The sequence below is a fragment of the Aulonocara sp. 'chitande type north' Nkhata Bay genome, linkage group LG3 (genome assembly GCF_057382095.1).
Source record: "Aulonocara sp. 'chitande type north' Nkhata Bay isolate Kocher_YH1m ecotype deep benthic linkage group LG3, A_spYH_male_GT1.1, whole genome shotgun sequence".
Lineage (NCBI taxonomy): Eukaryota > Metazoa > Chordata > Actinopteri > Cichliformes > Cichlidae > Aulonocara > Aulonocara sp. 'chitande type north' Nkhata Bay.
In genome coordinates, this window is record NC_141346.1 from 59729470 (window position 1) to 59751120 (window position 21651).

The 21651-nt window shown below is 37.2% G+C and overlaps 1 protein-coding gene and 1 long non-coding RNA gene across 2 annotated transcripts in view; one reads left to right on the forward strand and one right to left on the reverse strand.

The window, feature by feature from the left end:
* The window catches only part of LOC147336347 (uncharacterized), a 397968-nt gene that overhangs the window by 294994 nt on the left and 81323 nt on the right, over positions 1 to 21651 (forward strand). The window lies entirely within an intron of this gene.
* Positions 16701 to 20778, reverse strand: LOC147336370 (uncharacterized). Its single transcript, XM_086287788.1, has 2 exons — positions 20075 to 20778; positions 16701 to 19132 (listed from the first exon to the last, which is right to left on the reverse strand). The coding sequence occupies exons 1-2, from the start codon at positions 20776 to 20778 to the stop codon at positions 18544 to 18546; spliced, it is 1293 nt and encodes a 430-aa protein (XP_086143914.1). The 3' UTR covers positions 16701 to 18543.

Consider the following 21651-nt stretch of genomic DNA (forward strand, 5'->3'; position numbering starts at 1 on the left):
ACGGTAATAGGTGAGAAAGAAATTCTTGAATTGTGAGCGTCAGGGGTGTCTGAAGATATTCGGGGACAAGCCTCATGTCTTAACTTTGCTTCGTTAAGGAGATATGACGATTCGAATATGCCTCTCATTACAGAAATCCAGCGGTGATTTTGAACAAGCTCTCCATTCACTTTATATGGAGAGTTTTCTGACCTTGTGTTAGTCTGAGGAGATTTGCAAAAATTCTATAAATCCCACAACAATGATGGTGACATTTTCTGAAAGCCAGCAAAAATACCTACGTTTTGATGTATAATTTGTGGAAGTTGAGTGAAAATTGAGCAAGTAGCAAACATTTGTTCGGACATGAAGAGAAGACTGCAAAACCTTCAGTGACACACTGGAAGCCAAGAGCATAGCAACCATAACAACGCATGTATTTTGTGAAAAATCACAATTTTGCAACTCAAAACTTTAAGAGGCATAAAAGTAAAACAGTAGAAGATTTGAAAAAGCTGAATCATACCTGAATAGCCCAATAATTTGTGAACATTTTAAAATTTGAATGGTTGTTCTAGGTGAAAATATGAGGAAGTAGTTAAGTTTCAAAAACAAGCAAATTTTAGCAGAATTGCTGAAGTTTCCCATTCATTTCAATGGGACAAATTAAAGGAAAAAAGTGGAATATTTTAAAAAGTTTAATAGTTAAAAATACCAAAAGATATAGCAGGAAAGAGCAAAAATAGCTGAATAGTTTAAAATTTGAACGGTGAAAATAGCACAAAAATTGTGGAAGTAGTTAAACGGCGAAAAGTGTACGGAAGTCCTAAGAATAATAATAATAATAAAGAATAAAGAGAAACAGGAACTCAATAGTGTGGATGCTTAAGCATCCACACAACTAGAAAAATTTGCATTTCCTGCGAAAATGCAGTGTGGATGCTTTAAAGCTGAAGCTGTATGCAAAAAGTAGCTGAAAAAGCTGAAAAGTTGCAGAAATTGTAAAAACTTTGCAGAAGCAAAAGAAGTTTGCTAAAATGGAATAACTTAGCAGAACTGCAATATCTTAGAGGAAACATAATACTTGGCAGAGATACAATAGCATAGCAGAATTTAGCAGAAATATTGTAACTTACCAGAAACATGATAACTTCTCAAAAATACAAGAATTTAGGAGAAATAGTATAAGATAACAGAAAGAATATATTTAGCCAAAAATACTTAAACATTACAGAAACACTATGATTTAGAAAAATAGTACAACAGAGCAGAAATATTGTGATTTACCAGAGACACTGTGATAAACTATGAATATTGTAATTTTAAATTAAGACTATGTTTTAGCACAAATATTATAATTTGGCAGAAATACTATATTAAGCACAAATCCTATAAAAAGCAGAAATGGTATGATTAAGCACAAATACTACATTTAGTAGAAATACTTTATTAAGCACAAATCCTATAAAAGCAGAAATAGTATATTAAGCACAAATCTTATAAAATAGCAGAAATAGTATTATTTAGCACAATAGTAATAAGTTAAACAGAAAAATTGGAAAAGCAAAATGGACAGCTGAAAAAATGCTGAACATGCTGAGGGTCCCTCAAATATACTTGTTAAATGACAAAAATCTGCAAAAAAATTTATTACAGCCACACAATCACAAATATGTACACATGAGGAAACACACATGCACAGAGAGACCCACACACAAGATCCAATTCAGTCAACCAGTCTAAATATATTGAATTTAAATCTTAGAATGAGATCATCCCATTAAAAGCCTTTCTCTCTCTCTCTCTCTCTGTCACACACACACACACACACACACACACACACACACACACACAGGGAGAGAGAAGTAAGTTTCTAGGTCAGCCTGGGAGCTGGTGAATTTGAATCCACCAATCAGAGAGGCTGTGCACTTTTCCCCACCAAAACAGGTGCATCTGTTTACACACGCAGCAGCACAGAGAGACACAGGATTTTTGCAGTCTATTTCTCATAGTGACGACTCCCCTCAAACAAATGACCGTAATTTCCTAACCGTAGGGGCTAGAACGGTCATTCTTACACCGTTTTGTTCAGAAGAGATGGGGGAATCTTCAAGTGTTGACAATTTAATATTAAAATATGAATTTTTAGAGATATATGACATGGATGACTTGTTGACTTAGAAGCCACGAATTCCCCAATATGCAAATTTGAATGCCTGAGACCACATATGTGATTGGCTGGCTGGGAAACCGTGCAGGCCCTGATTTGAAAATTTGAATGTCTCAGTCTTCACAGAGGATTGGCTGCCTGGGGACCTGGCAGAAATATATAGAAATACTATTATTAAGCATAAATACTACATTTAGTAGAAATACTATGTTTTAGCACAAATATTATAAAAAGAAGAAAAACTATAATTTAGCAGAAATACTATGTTAGGCACAAATCCTATAAAAAGCAGAAATACTATAATTTAGAACAAATAGTATAAAAAGCAGAAATACTATAATTTAGCAGAAATACTATGTTAGGCACAAATCCTATAAAAAGCAGAAATACTATAATTTAGCAGAAATACTATGTTAGGCACAAATCCTATAAAAAGCAGAAATACTATAATTTAGCAGAAATACTATATTAGGCATAAATCCTATGAAAAGCAGAAATAGTATGATTTAGCAGAAATACTGTATTTAGCACAAGTACCGAAAAGTACCAGAAATACTATGATTTAGCAGAATAGTAATAACTTATTGAAACACAAATGCACAGAGGGACACACAAACACAGGCTCTAATCCAGTCAACCAGTCTAACTATGTTCAATTTAAATCCTACAATGACATGCTGCCAAATAAGGGCAGGGTCCTCTCTCTCCCACTAAACACACACACACACACACACACACACACACACACACACACACACAGGGAGAGAGAAGTAAGTTTCTAGGTCAGCCTGGGAGCTGCTGAATTTGAATCCACCAATCAGAGAGGCTGTTTACGTTTTCCCGCCAAAACAGGTGCATCTTTTTACACACGCAGCACAGAGACATAGACCTGCTTCTTTCAGTTTATTTCACATAGTGAGGATTCCCCTCAAACAAATGACCATAATTTCCTAACCATAGGGGCTAGAGCGGTCATTCTTACACCGTTTTGTTCAGAAGAGATGGGGGAATCTTCAAGTGTTGACAATTTATCATTAAAATATGAATTTTTAGAGATATATGACATGGATGACTTGTTGACTTAGAAGCCACGAATTCCCCAATATGCAAATTTGAATACCTGGAGCCCACATACATGATTGGCTGGCTGGGAAGCTGTGCAGGCCCTGATTTGTGGATTTGAATTCCTCAGCCCTCAGATATGATTGGCTGGCTTAGAAGCCATGAAGGCCCCAATATGCAAATTTGAATGCCTCAGGACACATATATGATTGGCTGGGAAGCCGTGCAGGCCCTGATTTGAAAATTTGAATGTCTCAGTCCTCACAGAGGATTGGCTGCCTGGGGACCTGGCAGAAATATATAGAAATACTATTATTAAGCATAAATACTACATTTAGTAGAAATACTATGTTTTAGCACAAATACTATAAAAAGCAGAAATACTATAATTTAGCAGAAATACTATATTAAGCACAAATCCTATAAAAAGCAGAAATAGGATGATTAAGCATAAACACTACATTTAGTAGAAATACTATGTTTGAGCAAAAATCCTATAAAAAGCAGAAATACTATATTAGGCACAAATCCCATAAAAAGCAGAAATAGTATGATTAAGCATAAATACTACATTTAGTAGAAATACTATGTTTTAGCACAAATAGTATAAAAAGCAGAAATATTGTAATTTAGCAGAAATACTATATTAGGCACAAATCTTATAAAATAGCAGAAATAGTATTATTTAGCACAATAGTAATAAGTTAAACAGAAAAATTGGAAAAGCAAAATGGACAGCTGAAAAAATGCTGAACATGCTGAGGGTCCCTCAAATATACTTGTTAAATGAAAAAATCAGCAAAAAAATGCACAGGGAGAGAGAAGTAAGTTTCTAGGTCAGCCTGGGAGCTGCTGAATTTGAATCCACCAATCAGAGAGCCTGTGTACTTTTTCCCACCAAAACATGTGCCTCTTTTTACACACGCAGCACAGAGAGGCACAGGATTATTGCAGCCTATTTCTCATAGTGAGGACTCCCCTCAAACAAATGACCATAATTTCCAAACCGTAGGGGCTAGAGCGGTCATTCTTACACCGTTTTGTTCAGAAGAGATGGGGGAATCTTCCAGTGTTTACAATTTATCATTAAAATATGAATTATTAAAGATATTTGACTTGTAATGCACCATAACTGAGTAGAGCGAAGCAAAAACTGCCTTGACTTGCCCTCAAACAACGCTTTGTGACTTGAAATCTATTTGGAGTATCGATATCATTCTTTCACCGTAAGAGACAGCAGGCTTTGGTGAACAATCATGGAAATTTTCAGGTCTCTGTGGAAATCCAACAAAAAGTTATGACGAGAGAAAAAAGTGGTTCATTTCCACAGTTTGAAATCTGAAGAAATCTGAGCGAAGGACGAATTTCCTACCCTCAAACAAGTCCAACTCATTTCAGAACGGTAATAGGTGAGAAAGAAATTCTTGAATTGTGAGCGTCAGGGGTGTCTGAAGATATTCGGGGACAAGCCTCATGTCTTAACTTTGCTTCGTTAAGGAGATATGACGATTCGAATATGCCTCTCATTACAGAAATCCAGCGGTGATTTTGAACAAGCTCTCCATTCACTTTATATGGAGAGTTTTCTGACCTTGTGTTAGTCTGAGGAGATTTGCAAAAATTCTATAAATCCCACAACAATGATGGTGACATTTTCTGAAAGCCAGCAAAAATACCTACGTTTTGATGTATAATTTGTGGAAGTTGAGTGAAAATTGAGCAAGTAGCAGGAAGTTGTTCGGACATGAAGTGAAAATTGCAAAACCTTCAGTGGCACACTGGAAGCCAAGAGCATAGCAACCATAACAACACATGTATTTTGTGAAAAATCACAATTTTGCAACTCAAAACTTTAAGAGGCATAAAAGTAAAACAGTAAAAGATTTGAAAAAGCTGAATCATACCTGAATAGCCCAATAATTTGTGAACATTTTAAAGTTTGAATGGTTGTTCTAGGTGAAAATATGAGGAAGTAGTTAAGTTTCAAAAACAAGCAAATTTTAGCAGAATTGCAGAAGTTTCCCATTCATTTCAATGGGACAAATTAAAGGAAAAAAGTGGAATATTTTAAAAAGTATAATAGTTAAAAATACCAAAAGATATAGCAGGAATTAGCAAAAATAGCTGAATAGTTTAAAGTTTGAACGGTGAAAATAGCACAAAAACTGTGGAAGTAGTTAAACGGCGAAAAGTGTACGGAAGTCCTAAGAATAATAAAGAATAAAGAGAAACAGGAACTCAATAGTGTGGATGCTTAAAGCATCCACACAACTAGAAAAATTTGCATTTCCTGCGAAAATGCAGTGTGGATGCTTAAAGCTGAAGCTGTATGCAAAAAGTAGCTGAAAAAGCTGAAAAGTTGCAGAAATTGTAAAAACTTTGCAGAAGCAAAAGAAGTTTGCTAAAATGGAATAACTTAGCAGAACTGCAATATCTTAGAGGAAACATAATACTTGGCAGAAATACAATAGCATAGCAGAATTTAGCAGAAATATTGTAACTTACCAGAAACATGATAACTTCTCAAAAATACAAGAATTTAGGAGAAATAGTATAAGATAACAGAAAGAATATATTTAGCCAAAAATACTTAAACATTACAGAAACACTATGATTTAGAAAAATAGTACAACAGAGCAGAAATATTGTGATTTACCAGAGACACTGTGATGAACTATGAATATTGTAATTTTAAATTGAGACTATGTTTTAGCACAAATATTATAATTTGGCAGAAATACTATAATTTAGCAGAAATACTATATTAAGCACAAATCCTATAAAAAGCAGAAATGGTATGATTAAGCACAAATACTACATTTAGTAGAAATACTTTGTTTTAGCACAAATCCCATAAAAAGCAGAAATACTGTACTATGATTTAGTAGAAAAACTATAATTAATCAGAAATACTAAATTTAGCAGAAATACTATATTAAGCACAAATACTATGAAAAGCAGAAATAGTATGATTAAGCATAAATACTACATTTAGCAGAAATACTATATTAAGCACAAATCCTATAAAAGCAGAAATAGTATATTAAGCACAAATCTTATAAAATAGCAGAAATAGTATGATTTAGCACAATAGTAATAAGTTAAACAGAAAAATTGGAAAAGCAAAATGGACAGCTGAAAAAATGCTGAACATGCTGAGGGTCCCTCAAATATACTTGTTAAATGACAAAAATCTGCAAAAAAATTTATTACAGCCACACAATCACAAATATGTACACATGAGGAAACACACATGCACAGAGAGACCCACACACAAGATCCAATTCAGTCAACCAGTCTGAATATATATATATATATTCAAATATATTGAATTTAAATCTTAGAATGAGATCATCCCATTAAAAGCCTTTCTCTCTCTCTCTCTCTCTCTCTCTCTCTCTCTCTCTCTGTCACACACACACACACACACACACACACACAGGGAGAGAGAAGTAAGTTTCTAGGTCAGCCTGGGAGCTGGTGAATTTGAATCCACCAATCAGAGAGGCTGTGCACTTTTCCCCACCAAAACAGGTGCATCTGTTTACACACGCAGCAGCACAGAGAGACACAGGATTTTTGCAGTCTATTTCTCATAGTGACGACTCCCCTCAAACAAATGACCGTAATTTCCTAACCGTAGGGGCTAGAACGGTCATTCTTACACCGTTTTGTTCAGAAGAGATGGGGGAATCTTCAAGTGTTGACAATTTAATATTAAAATATGAATTTTTAGAGATATATGACATGGATGACTTGTTGACTTAGAAGCCACGAATTCCCCAATATGCAAATTTGAATGCCTGAGACCACATATGTGATTGGCTGGCTGGGAAGCCGTGCAGGCCCTGATTTGTGGATTTGAATTCCTCAGCCCTCAGATATGATTGGCTGGCTTAGAAGCCACGAAGGCCCCAATATGCAAATTTGAATGCCTCAGGACACTTATTTGATTGGCTGGGAAACTGTGCAGGCCCTGATTTGAAAATTTGAATGTCTCAGTCCTCACAGAGGATTGGCTGCCTGGGGACCTGGCAGAAATATATAGAAATACTATTATTAAGCATAAATACTACATTTAGTAGAAATACTATGTTTTAGCACAAATATTATAAAAAGAAGAAAAACTATAATTTAGTAGAAATACAATATTAAGCACAAATCCTATAAAAAGCAGAAATACTATAATTTAGAACAAATAGTATAAAAAGCAGAAATACTATAATTTAGCAGAAATACTATGTTAAGCACAAATCCTATAAAAAGCAGAAATACTATAATTTAGCAGAAATACTATGTTAGGCACAAATCCTATAAAAAGCAGAAATACTATAATTTAGCAGAAATACTATATTAGGCATAAATCCTATGAAAAGCAGAAATAGTATGATTTAGCAGAAATACTGTATTTAGCACAAGTACCGAAAAGTACCAGAAATACTATGATTTAGCAGAATAGTAATAACTTATTGAAACACAAATGCACAGAGGGACACACAAACACAGGCTCTAATCCAGTCAACCAGTCTAACTATATTCAATTTAAATCCTACAATGACATGCTGCCAAATAAGGGCAGGGTCCTCTCTCTCCCACTAAACACACACACACACACACACACACACACACACACACACACACAGAGGGAGAGAGCTGCCGAATTTAAATCCACCAATCAGAGTGGCTGTTTACGTTTTCCCGCCAAAACAGGTGCATCTTTTTACACACGCAGCAGCACAGAGAGGCACAGGATTATTGCAGCCTATTTCTCATAGTGAGGACTCCCCTCAAACAAATGACCATAATTTCCTAACCGTAGGGGCTAGAGCGGTCATTCTTACACTGTTTTGTTCAGAAGAGATGGGGGAATCTTCCAGTGTTAACAATTTATCATTAAAATGTGAATTTTTAGAGATATATGACATGGATGACTTGTTGACTTAGAAGCAACGAATTCCCCAATATGCAAATATGAATGCCTGAGACCACATATATGATTGGCTGGCTGGGAAGCCGTGCAGGCCCTGATTTGTGGATTTGAATTCCTCAGCACTCAGATATGATTGGCTGGCTTAGAAGCCATGAAGGCCCCAATATGCAAATTTGAATGCCTCAGGACACATATATGATTGGCAGGGAAGCCGTGCAGGCCCTGATTTGAAAATTTGAATTTCTCAGTCCTCACAGAGGATTGGCTGCCTGGGGACCTGGCAGAAATATATAGAAATACTATGATTAAGCATAAATACTACATTTAGTAGAAATACTATGTTTTAGCACAAATACTATAAAAAGCAGAAATACTATAATTTAGCAGAAATACTATATTAAGCACAAATCCTATAAAAAGCAGAAATAGGATGATTAAGCATAAACACTACATTTAGTAGAAATACTATGTTTGAGCAAAAATCCTATAAAAAGCAGAAATACTATATTAGGCACAAATCCCATAAAAAGCAGAAATAGTATGATTAAGCATAAATACTACATTTAGTAGAAATACTATGTTTTAGCACAAATAGTATAAAAAGCAGAAATATTGTAATTTAGCAGAAATACTATATTAGGCACAAATCTTATAAAATAGCAGAAATAGTATTATTTAGCACAATAGTAATAAGTTAAACAGAAAAATTGGAAAAGCAAAATGGACAGCTGAAAAAATGCTGAACATGCTGAGGGTCCCTCAAATATACTTGTTAAATGAAAAAATCAGCAAAAAAATGCACAGGGAGAGAGAAGTAAGTTTCTAGGTCAGCCTGGGAGCTGCTGAATTTGAATCCACCAATCAGAGAGCCTGTGTACTTTTTCCCGCCAAAACATGTGCCTCTTTTTACACACGCAGCACAGAGAGGCACAGGATTATTGCAGCCTATTTCTCATAGTGAGGACTCCCCTCAAACAAATGACCATAATTTCCAAACCGTAGGGGCTAGAGCGGTCATTCTTACACCGTTTTGTTCAGAAGAGATGGGGGAATCCCCCAGTGTTTACAATTTATCATTGAAATATGAATTATTAAAGATATTTGACTTGTAATGCACCATAACTGAGTAGAGCGAAGCAAAAACTGCCTTGACTTGCCCTCAAACAACGCTTTGTGACTTGAAATCTATTTGGAGTATCGATATCATTCTTTCACCGTAAGAGACAGCAGGCTTTGGTGAACAATCATGGAAATTTTCAGGTCTCTGTGGAAATCCAACAAAAAGTTATGACGAGAGAAAAAAGTGGTTCATTTCCACAGTTTGAAATCTGAAGAAATCTGAGCGAAGGACGAATTTCCTACCCTCAAACAAGTCCAACTCATTTCAGAACGGTAATAGGTGAGAAAGAAATTCTTGAATTGTGAGCGTCAGGGGTGTCTGAAGATATTCGGGGACAAGCCTCATGTCTTAATTTTGCTTCGTTAAGGAGATATGACGATTCGAATATGCCTCTCATTACAGAAATCCAGCGGTGATTTTGAACAAGCTCTCCATTCACTTTATATGGAGAGTTTTCTGACATTGTGTTGGTCTGAGGAGATTTGCCAAAATTCTATAAATCCCACAACAATGATAGTGACATTTTCTGAAAGCCAGCAAAAATACCTACGTTTTGATGTATAATTTGTGGAAGTTGAGTGAAAATTGAGCAAGTAGCAAGAAGTTGTTCGGACATGAAGTGAAAATTGCAAAAGCTTCAGTGGCACACTGGAAGCCAAGAGCATAGCAACCATAACAACGCATGTATTTTGTGAAAAATCATAATTTTGCAACTCAAAACTTTAAGGGGCATAAAAGTAAAACGGTAAAAGATTTGAAAAAGCTGATTTATACCTGAATAGCCCAATAATTTGAGAACATTTTAACGTTTGAATGGTTGTTCTAGGTGAAAATATGAGGAAGTAGTTAAGTTTCAAAAACAAGCAAATTTTAGCAGAATTGCTGAAGTTTCCCATTCATTTCAATGGGACAAATTAAAGGAAAAAAGTGGAATATTTTAAAAAGTATAATAGTTAAAAATACCAAAAGATATAGCAGGAATTAGCAAAAATAGCTGAATAGTTTAAAGTTTGAACGGTGAAAATAGCACAAAAATTGTGGAAGTAGTTAAACGGCGAAAAGTGTACGGAAGTCCTAAGAATAATAATAACTAGAAAAATTTGCATTTCCTGCGAAAATGCTGTGTGGATGCCTTACGCTGAAGATGTATGGTGAAAAAAGCTGAAAAAGTTGAGAAAAAAAACAAAAACAAAACATTGCCCTGAGCAGGATTCGAACCTGGCCCTCCTGGTCTAAAGGTAGCTATTTAGCTCACTGAGCCAACCTCTTTCTCACAAAGAAGAGGTGGAGAGATTGACAATTGTGCTGAAATGAGCAGAAGCTGCTGAGAATTGTGCTGATAAGAGGTGGAAAATATGAAATTTTTACAGAAGAGGTGAATAAGCAGAATTTCTGCTGAAAAGAGTTGAATGAGCAGAATTTCTGCTGAAAAGAGTTGAATGAGCAGAATTTCTGCTGAAAAGAGGTTTTTTCTGAAAACAGCAGAAAAAACTGAATATTTTGCTGAAAAGAGTTCAATCAGCAGAATTTCTGCTGAAAAGAGTTGAATGAGCAGAATTCTGCTGAAAAGAGGTTTTTGCTGAAAACAGCTGAAAAAGCTGGTATTTTTGCTAAAAAGTGGTGAAAAAACTTACAATTCTTCTGAAAAGAGGTGAAAAAGCTGAAATTTGTGTTGAAAAGAGTTTAAAAAGTTTTACTGTTTTTTGCTGAAAAAGAGCTGAAAAAGTTTGGATTTGTGCTGAAAAGGGGTTAAAAAAACTGAAAATTTTGCTGAAAAGGGGTGAAAAAAATGAAATTTGTGTTGAAAAGAGTTTAACTGTTAAGTGAAAGAAATGTTGCCATAAGCTGGATTTGAACCCAGGCTTCCCAGTCTGAGAACGGATGCTTATCTCACTGAGGTAAAACACAGCTCAGCCCATCATGCAAAATCAGTGACCACATAGATAATGTGTTCCATTCATTTCAATGGTCAAAAGTCATAACACACATCAGCAGAAATAGCAGAACTTTTTAAAGTTTAAACATAGCATTTCTGCTAAAACTTAGTATTTATACTAAATAATATTTTTTTCCTGCCAAATCATAGCATTTGTGCTGGAACACAGAAAGTTCCACCAAATCATACAATTTGTACTAAAACATTATTTATGATTTAGCAGAAACATTGGGACTTGGTAGAAATACTATGATTTACATGAAATACTTTGACTTAGCAGAAGTACTACAATCTAGGAAAAAAGTACTAAAGCATAGCAGAAATTCTATCATTGAGCAGAATTACTAGGATTTAGAAGAAATACTAAGATTTGGCACAAACACTGATGTGGCTCAAGAACCTTTATTGTGCAGTTATACTATGATTTGGAAGAAATACTATACTTTGGCACAAATACTATGATTTGGAAGAAATACTATGTTTTAGCACAAATACTATGATTTGGCTCAAATACTATAACTATCCTCGGTCAGAAGGAGAGGCTGACATCCAGGGATTAGATTACCACAGGTGGAGTTTATTGCGGTCAGATGGATGGTACAGGGAGGTATGGCATACAGTAGGAGGATGTGGAGAGGTGATATGGTGTGGTTTCTATGATTAAGAACAGGGTATGCATTACAACATGCATACAGATTAAAGATTAAGAAAACTGGTAACAAATTCCTCCACTACAAATCAGTCTGATGCCACTTTTTACAGGGTTCCCGTTTACTAAGGCACTACCCAAAAGGCGCCACAAGAGGGCACTCCAACACAAGAGATGACCTATTTACACTGATGCACTTAGTAAACAGCCCCTACTTAGCCACTACATAATACAGTGATATTACAGTATACAAATTCACACAAATACTATGATTTGGCAGAAATACTATGACTGAGTAGTAATACTATAACATAACAGATTTCCTAAAAAAAACTATTAAATTGCAGTAATTCTATGACTTGGCAGAGATACTACGTTTTAGCACAAATACTATAACAACGCAGAAATACTATGACTTAGTAGTAATACTATAACATAACAGTTCAATGTTCTTGCACAAATACCACAATATGTTTTAGCAAAAATACTGTGATTGAGCAGAAGTACTAAGATGTAGTATATGTACTTTGATTTAGCAGAAATACTATGGTTGAGGAGTAATACTTTAACATAGGAGAAATATTGATACACACAAACATACACAGAGGGTAAAGTGAACAGGGGCTGTTGAGAGTCTGGGCTTGGTATATCTAGGTCAGTTAAATTAGCTGCACCTGCTGTAGTCAGCCCTTACACACACAGACACAGAGAGAGGTGTGAGTTTTCTTCAGTGTATTTCTGACATTCAGGATTCCCCTCGAACAAATAGCCATAATTTCCTAATTTCCTAATTTCCTGCAAAAATGCTGTGTGGATGCCTTAACGCTGAAGTTGTCTGCTGGAAAAAAGGTTGCCCTGAGCAGGATTCGAACCTGGCCCCTCTGGTTTCAAGGCAGCTACACATCTCACTGAGCCAAACTCATTCTAACAAAGAAGAGGTGGAGAGACTGATAATTGTGTTGAAATGAGCAGAAGCAGCTGAGAAGTGTGCTAATAAGAGGTGAAAAGGCTGAAAACTTTGCAGAAAAGAGGTGAATCAGCAGAATTTCTGCTGAAAAGAGTTCAATCAGGAGAATTTCTGCTGAAAAGAGTTGAATCAGCAGAATTTCTACTGAAAAGAGTTCAATTAGCAGAATTCTCCTGAAAAGAGGTTTTTGCTGAAAATAGCAGAAAAAACTGAAAAACTTGTCTGAAAAGAGTTCAATCAGAAGAATTTTTGCTGAAAAGAGTTCAATGAGCAAAATTCTGCTGAAAAGAGGTTTTTACTAAAAACAGCTGAAAAGCTGGTATTTGTGCTGAAAAGTGGTGAAAAAACTGAAAATGTTGCTGAAAAAGGTCTGAAAAAGCTTAAAATTCTGTTGAAAAGAGTTAAAAAAGTTTAACTGTTAACTGAAAGAAATGTTGCCATAAGCGGGATTTGAACCCAGGCCTCCCAGTCCGAGAATGGACGCTCATCTCACTGAGCTAAAACACAGGTCAAGCCGGCAAGGAAAATCAGTGAGGCCACTGATAATATGCAGAAAAGAGCAAAAAATATTGAAAAGATAAATCAATATCTCAAAAAGTATAGAAGTTATGAGCACCAAAAGATATAGCCACAAAGAGCAGAAAGAGCAGAATTTTTTAAGATTTGAACGGTGAAAATAGCACAAAAACTGAGGGAGTAGTTGAGCGCCAAAAAACGTACGGAAGCAACTAGAATAAAGTAGAACTAGAAAAAATTGCATTTCCTGCGAAAATGCTGTGTGGATGCCTTACGCTGAAGATTTCTGCTGAAAAAAGCAGAAAAAGTTGAAAAAACAAAAAACATTGCCCTGAGCGAGATTCGAACCTGGCCTTTCTGATCTATAGGCGGCGTCTCACCTTACTGGACCAAACTGATTCTTACAAAGAAGAGGTGGAGAGACTGACAATTCTGGTGAAATTAGCAGAAGCTGCTTAGTATTGTGCTAATAAGAGGTGAAAAGGCTAAACATTTAGCAGAAAAGAGGTGAATCAGAAGAAGTTCTGCTGAAAAGAGGTAAAGAAGCAAAAAGATGAGTTGAAAAGAGGTGTAGAAGTGCTTGCTGAAGATGGCTGTATGTGTAATGACACACTGGAGAGTGTCAAGAAAGCAGAGCGCATGCAAGCAGGGAACATGTGTAGCAACTGTCACAGGTAGGATTCGAAACTCTGCCCCCGGGTCTCACGGCAGCTGCCCTACCCTCTGAGCCAAATGAGTTCTGGTCTCAAGCAAATATATGATGAGAGAGAAAATGTGCACTGTGGAGCAGAAGCTCAAATTAGCAGAAAAGAGGTGAAGAGGAAGAACTTTGTTGTGAAATGAGGTAAAGAAACTGAAATTTGTGCTTAAAACAAGTGAAAAAGCTGAACTCTGAAATCCTGCTAAAACAGTAGTAGAGGCTGATATTTTTCAGCTACTCACTGAGCCAAACTGGTTCTCACGTAACTGAAAAAAGGTGGAAAAGCTTAAAATTCTAATGAAAACAGCAGAAGAGGCTAAGTGCACTGTGGAGCAGGAGCTCTAATTAGCAGAAAAGAGGTGAAGAGGAATAATTTCTGCTGAAAAGAGGTAAAGAAGCAAAAAGCCGAGTTGAAAAGAAGTGTAGAAGCAGAAGTGCTTGCTGAAGATGGCTGTATGTGTAATGACACACTGGAGAGTGTCAAGAAAGCAGAGCGCATGCAAGCAGTGAACATGTGTAGCAGCTGTCACAGGTAGGATTCGAACCTCTGCCACCGGGTCTCACGACAGATGCCCTACCCTCTGAGCCAAATGAGTTCTGGTCACAAGCAAAGATATGATGAGAGGGAAAATGTGCACTGTGGAGCAGCAGCTCAAATTAGCAGAAAAGAGGTGAAGAGGAAGAACTTTGTTGTGAAATGAGGTAAAGAAACTGAAATTTGTGCTTAAAACAAGTGAAAAAGCTGAACTCTGAAATCCTGCTAAAACAGCAGAAGAGGCTGATATTTTTCAGCTACTCATTGAGCCAAACTGGTTCTCACGTAACTGAAAAAAGGTGGAAAAGCTTAAAATTCTAATGAAAACAGCAGAAGAGGCTGAGTGCACTGTGGAACAGAAGCTCAAATTAGCAGAAAAGAGGTGAAAACAGCAGAAGAGGGTGAGATTTGTGCTGATAAGAGGTGAAACTGCGGAACCAATCAGAGGTACTGCTTCTGTCTGCTTCATCAGGCTGTGTACTTGTATGTATTTCTGCCATAGACTGTTAACCAGAATCTGAGGTCCATATTAGAAAAGCTGCTAAAATCATTAAACTTTGCAGAATTGTAATAAATTATCAATATGAATTACCGGTCTGTGATAGTGTATAAATTTGTAGTTAAAAAAAAAACATGTGGGCCAAGGTGGAATCGAACCCACGACCTCTGGTCTGAAGAGCGGTGTCATTACCAATCGCGCCACCTCTAAGGGGGCGGGCGCTTTGAAAAAAAGGGTGATGAGGAGTCAGAATTAGATCGCGGTGAGACGTGAAAAACGCCGTTTTTTGGAGTTACAAAACGTCGTGTAACTCAAAAACTAGGTGGGATAGAAGCATAATTCTTGCACTGGGTGAATCAGCGGACTTTGGTGTACTTTGACTGCGATTTACATAGCTCTTTGTATCTCCGTCGCGGAGATATGACGAGAGAAGAAACGGCTTCATTTTCGGAATTTGAAAAATGAGAGGAGGACAGATTTCCACCCCTCAAACAAGTCTAACTCATCTCAGAACGGTAATAGGTGAGAAAATAATTCTTGAATTGTGAGTGTCAGGAGTGTCTGAAGATATACAGGGACAAGCCTCATGTCTTAACTTTGCTTCGTTAAGGAGATATGACGATTTGAAAATGCCTTCAGTTTCAGTATTTCAGCTCTGAGTTTCACAACCTCCCCATAGACTTTGAATGGGGAGTTTTTAGACCATGTGTCACTTCGAGGCAAATTGTGAAAAAAACGTAACTCTCACAATAATTATAGTGACACTGTCTTAAAGCCAGCAAAAATACCTACGTTTTGATGTATAATTTGTGGAAGTTGAGTGGAAATTGAGCGAGTAGCAAGGAGTTGTTCAGACATGAAGAGAAAATTCAGAACGGACGAGTGTGCAGTGGGAGTTAATTGCATAGCAACCATAGCAACACATGTATTTTCTGAAAAATCACAAAGTTGTAACTGAAAACTTAAAGAGTCATTACATGAAAACGGTAACAGATATGAAAAAGCTGAATCACACAGGAATAGCCCAATCATCTGAGAACGTTTTAAAGTTTGAATGGAGTTTCTAGGTGAAAGTATGAGGAAGTAGTTAAGTTTCAAAGACAAGCAAGTTTTAGCAGAATTGTAGAAGTTTCCCATTCATTTCAATGGGACAAATTAAAGGAAAAAAGTGTAATATTTTAAAAAGTATAATAGTAATAAGTACCAAAAGATATAGCAGTCGAAAGCAGAAATAGCAGAACAGTTTAGAGTTTGAATGGTAAAAATCGGCTGAAAACTGAGGGAGTAGTTAAGCGGCAAAGAAACGGAGCAACTAGAATAATAAAGGATAAAGAATAAAGAGAAACAGGATCTCAATAGTGTGGATGCCTACGGCATCCACCCAACTAGAAAAATTTGCATTTCCTGCGAAAATGCAGTGTGGATGCTTAAAGCTGAAGCTGTATGCAAAAAGTAGCTGAAAAAGCTGAAAAGTTGCAGAAATTGTAAAAACTTTGCAGAAGCAAAAGAACTTTTCTAAAATGTAATAACTTAGCAGAACTGCAATCACTTAGAGGAAACTGTAAAGCTGAAGCTGTCTGCTGAAAATACTTGAAAATAGCTGAAGAAGCTGAAGAAATCAAAGTCAGTGTTTAAAAAGTTGTTGAAATTTTAATAACTTTGCAGAACAACATCAAGTTAGCAAAAATGTAATAACTTAGCAGAAATGCAATAACTTAGAAGAAACATAACAATTCAGCAGAAATGTTGTAATTTACCAGAAGCTACAACTTAGCAGAAATGTAATAATTTAGTCAAAAATTAATAACTTGGCAGAAATATTACAACTTACCAGAACTGCTATAATTTTGCAGAAATGTAATTATTAGGAAAAAAATGTATACAGATAACAGCTGAAAACGATGACGTAACCTCAAAGTTACTTGTTTAACTGTGAAAAATGACCAGAAACATTAGAAAAGAAAGAAAACCAATTCAATTCAATTTATATAGCACCAAATCACAACAAAAGTCACCTTAAGGCGCTTCATAGATACAGAGAAAAACCCAACAATCATATGACATATGACCCCCCCTATGAGCAAGCACTTTGGCGACAGTGGGAAGGAAAAACTCCCTATTAACAGGAAGAAACCTCCAGCAGAACCAGGCTCAGGGAGGGGCGGCCATCTGCTGCGACCGGTTGGGGTGAGAGAAGGAAGACAGGAATACCAGCCAGCAGATAAACTGATGTGAAACAAAACCAAGGTAAAATTGCAGAATTTACACAGTTGGTGAAAGGTAAAAATGGCAACAACAACCCCCAAACAAACAAACAAAAAAACAAAAACAAACAACATTTAGTTAATAAGTGCACAAGATGATTCGATGATAAATATGGTACCAATCTACAAAATACTGTCGAAATGAAGTCCACATTGTGATATATTTCAGGTGTGGAGAGTCACAGAGCTAAAACAATCGATGTGCATATTTAAAGAATCAAATAAAGAACATTGTTGTGGAATAAATTACAGTGAATAATAATCACTGCCCTGCGTTAGAGAGTGACTTATGATGATGTATTAATTGGCTTAACTTTACCTCTAACAGCTTTTCACATAGTGCTGTGACCAGGGTGAAATCCATCATAAAGTAACTGTAAACAGTAGAACCATTAGCATGAATGTTATGGTTCTACTCTGATCAAAACTCAAGTCAGCTGTGTGACCTGATATAAAATGATAAAGAGGAACACATATAAATGACCTTTATGAACTTTTCAAAATGACTTTATATGTCTGACCCATTATCTATATATATTAGAGCAGATGTGGAAAACCATTGTTAGACCTACTCTATACTAACACAAACAAAGTCAAAAATTCATTGCTAGTGTGACATGTGGTCCTTTTTGCCTTTGACCAATGATATGCTGGTTACTTGGACCAGTTTAGTATTTGCTGTCACAGAGGAATGTTAACCATAAATCCAAAAGACAAAACTGAAAAAACATGTTAATTGCAAACATGTTTTTGCTTAGTAAAAGGATTGAAATTACATGGAAACTGTCACCTTAAAGCCTCATTGTAAATATCATCACAAACAGATGTTTTCCACACGGTTAACAAAGCTCCACCACATCCAATCACTGCATATAAATCTAAAAGAAAACAACAACAAATAAAATGTAATTAACACAAGTGAAGTCTAAGGAGCTTGGAAAGAAAAGCGTCTGGACTTCTTTGAGTTCCTTGAAGACGTTTCACCTCTCATCCGAGAAGCTTCTTCAGTTCTAAGGGTCAATGGTGGAGAGTCCCAGATTTAAACCCAGTGGGAGTTTCCCCCCAAAGAGGGACAAAGAACCCCCTGATGATCCTCTACCTAATCACATGAGCCAAGGTGTGAAAGTGGGTGTGGGTCCCAATCAGCCAGGGTTTCGGGTGAGCTCATTGTGAAACCTGGCCCCACCCTATCATGTGATTTCCTGAGGTCAGGAAATCACCCACGCCCACTCCCAGGATGTGAGTGGACGTTACGGTGTCTGGAGAGGGAACTCAAAACTGGATTATAGATGGCAGACAGTTGGTGTCGTAAACCACCGCCTCTGTTCAAAGATGGTCGCTCACAGTGGACGTAAATGGCTTCTTTCACTCCTCCATCTGTCCAAAATGTGAACATTGGCATCCTCAAAGAGTGACCTTTGTCCTTTAGATGCAGATGAACTGCTGAGTCTTGTCCTGTGGAGGTGGCTCTTCTATGTTGTGCCATGCGCTGGTGAAGTGGCTGTTTGGTCTCTCCGATGTAGAAGTCTGGGCATTCCTCGCTGCACTGTACAGCGTACACCACATTGTTAAGTTTGTGTTTAGGAGTTTTGTCTTTCGGGTGAACCAGTTTCTGTCTGAGTGTGTTACTGGGTCTGAAGTACACTGGGATGTCGTATTTGGAGAAAACTCTCCTGAGTTTTTCTGATACACCGGCTACATAGGGGATGACAATGTTGTTGTGTCTGTCTTTCTTATCCTCCCTCGCTGGTGTCTGATGTTCTTTTCTGTGAAGCTGGAATGCAGGCACACTGGACGAGCTTGTTCTAAAAAATACAGAAAAAGGAACATTTTATTTGTGTTAAGGCCTAAAAACTACAAATAAGTTATACAATGAACAATATTGAAATACCTTATAGGTGCTGTGGGCCACATAACCAGAATCCAGAGCAATCTCACACTCCCATGATGGTGAGGAAAGACATGAGCTCTGCAGGGAGGTTTGAATGTCTCAGTTGGGACACTGAAGAACTCAGAAGACAGCAATACCTGCACAGAGAGACAGAGTAGAAAAAGCATAGATATGTAATCTATAATGTCAATTAAAACTCAAAAAGTGTCAACAAGTATAATCATTTGAGTGTGGAATTATTTATGCAATAAACAGGATTTTAATTAATTGAATTAAAAACACTGACATTTTTTATCAAAGATAAAGAATCATACCTCTCTCTGCTCTGAGGATCACTGAGCATCTCTGACAGGAAATACAGTTTCCTCAGTATGAGTCATCATTGATGGTCTCAGAGGTTGTAGTGTGGCAGCATGATGATGGTCTCCAGATCAGGCAGGAGGTCAGGTGATGGGTGTGTCATCTTCTCCATTGAAGACACACTGGTATGGCAGTTCATAACACAGCAGTCTCCTTGTGGCATGTGGTTATCTGTGCAGTCCAGCACTGATGGATCAGGTTTGGCTCAGCAGTTTATGAAGATGGTGTTAAGATGTTGTTGTTTCAGCTGAGGATGGTGAAGTTTGAAGGTTTTGCCACAAAGGAGACTGTGCCGTTTCTGAAAAAATATATCTAACAAAACAAGTGCTTTTAACACCACCCACCCAGCTCAGCCCCCAAGTGTCTATGTAATGCTGGTATGGGGTGTCGGTTACTAAGTCTAATTAGTACATGGGGGATGACAATGTTGTTGCATCTGTCTTTCTTATCCTCCCTCGCTGGTATCTGATGTTCTTTTCTGTGCATCTTTGCTGACTTTATAAACGCCCAATTAGGATAGCCACATGTTTTAAGTGCTTCATTTACATGTTTGTGTTCCTTCTTTTTCCCTTCAGGCTTAGAGGGAACATGTTCTGCCCGGGGGGGTGTCCTAATTACTCCAAGTTTGTGTTCCAGAGGGTGATGGGAGTCAAAGAGGAGGTACTGGTCCGTGTGTGTGGGCTTCCAATAAACTTCAATGTTGAGGTTGCCGTTCTCTTCAATGTGCACAGCACAGTCCAGGAAAAGCAAACAGTCGTCCTTTGTGTCTTCCCTGGTGAACTTGATGTTTTTATCCACGGCGTTAATGTGCGCAGTGAAGGATTCCACTTCTTGAGTTTTGATTTTGACCCAGGTGTCGTCTACATATCTGTACCAGTGGCTGGGTACTCTTCCTTTGAAAGAGCCAAGAGCCTTCCTTTCCACTTCCTCCATGCAAAGGTTGGCTACAATAGGTGACACGGGGGAGCCCATGGCACAGCCATGTTTTTGTCTGTAGAAACCCTCGTTGTATTTGAAATATGTAGTGGTAAGGCAGAGGTCTAACAGTGTGCAAATCTGATCGGGTGTGAAGTTGGTCCTGTCTTCCAAGGAGCTGTCTTCTTGTAGTCGTTTTCTGACAGTCTCCACGGCCTCCGTAGTGGGTATGCAAGTAAAGAGAGAGACTACATCAAAGGACACCATGAGAACCTTCACAGACATAACACAAGAGAAGACTTTTGATTTAATAACTAAGCTTAAAATAAATGTTACCTTTGAATATTTGTGGGAAAAATCTGATGCTACCCCAAGAATACAAAGCCACACTGGAAATGATGACAGGCTTGCAGCCCTCTGTCTTCCTGGATGAAGTGCCTGATCAGTAGCAGTGAGTTGACAGAAGTCAGTGTCTGTAAGAGTGGTCAAACACTGATACTCTGTCCACTTGCGTAGAGTCTAAGAAGCTGGAATGCAGGCACACTGGACGAGCTTGTTCTAAAAAATACAGAAAAAGGAACATTTTATTTGTCTGTACAAACCCTAAAAACTACAAATAAGTTATACAATGAACAATATTGAAATACCTTATAGGTGCTGTGGGCCACATAACCAGAATCCAGAGCAATCTCACACTCGCATGATGGTGAGGAAAGACATGAGCTCTGCAATGAGGTTTGAATGTCTCAGTTGGGACACTGAAGAACTCAGAAGACAGCAATACCTGCACAGAGAGACAGAGTAGAAAAAGCATAGATTTGTAATCCATAATGTCAATTAAAACTCAAAAAGTGTCAACAAGTATAATCATTTGAGTGTGGAATTATTTATGCAATAAACAAGATTTTAATTAATTAATTGAATTAAAAACACTGACATTTTTTATCAAAGATAAAGAATCATACCTCTCTCTGCTCTGAGGATCACTGAGCATCTCTGACAGGAAATACAGTTTCCTCAGTATGAGTCATCATTGATGGTCTCAGAAGTTGTAGTGTGGCAGCATGATCAGGCAGGAGGTCAGGTGATGGGTGTGTCATCTTCTCCATTGAAGACACACTGGTATGGCAGTTCATAACACAGCAGTCTCCTTGTGGC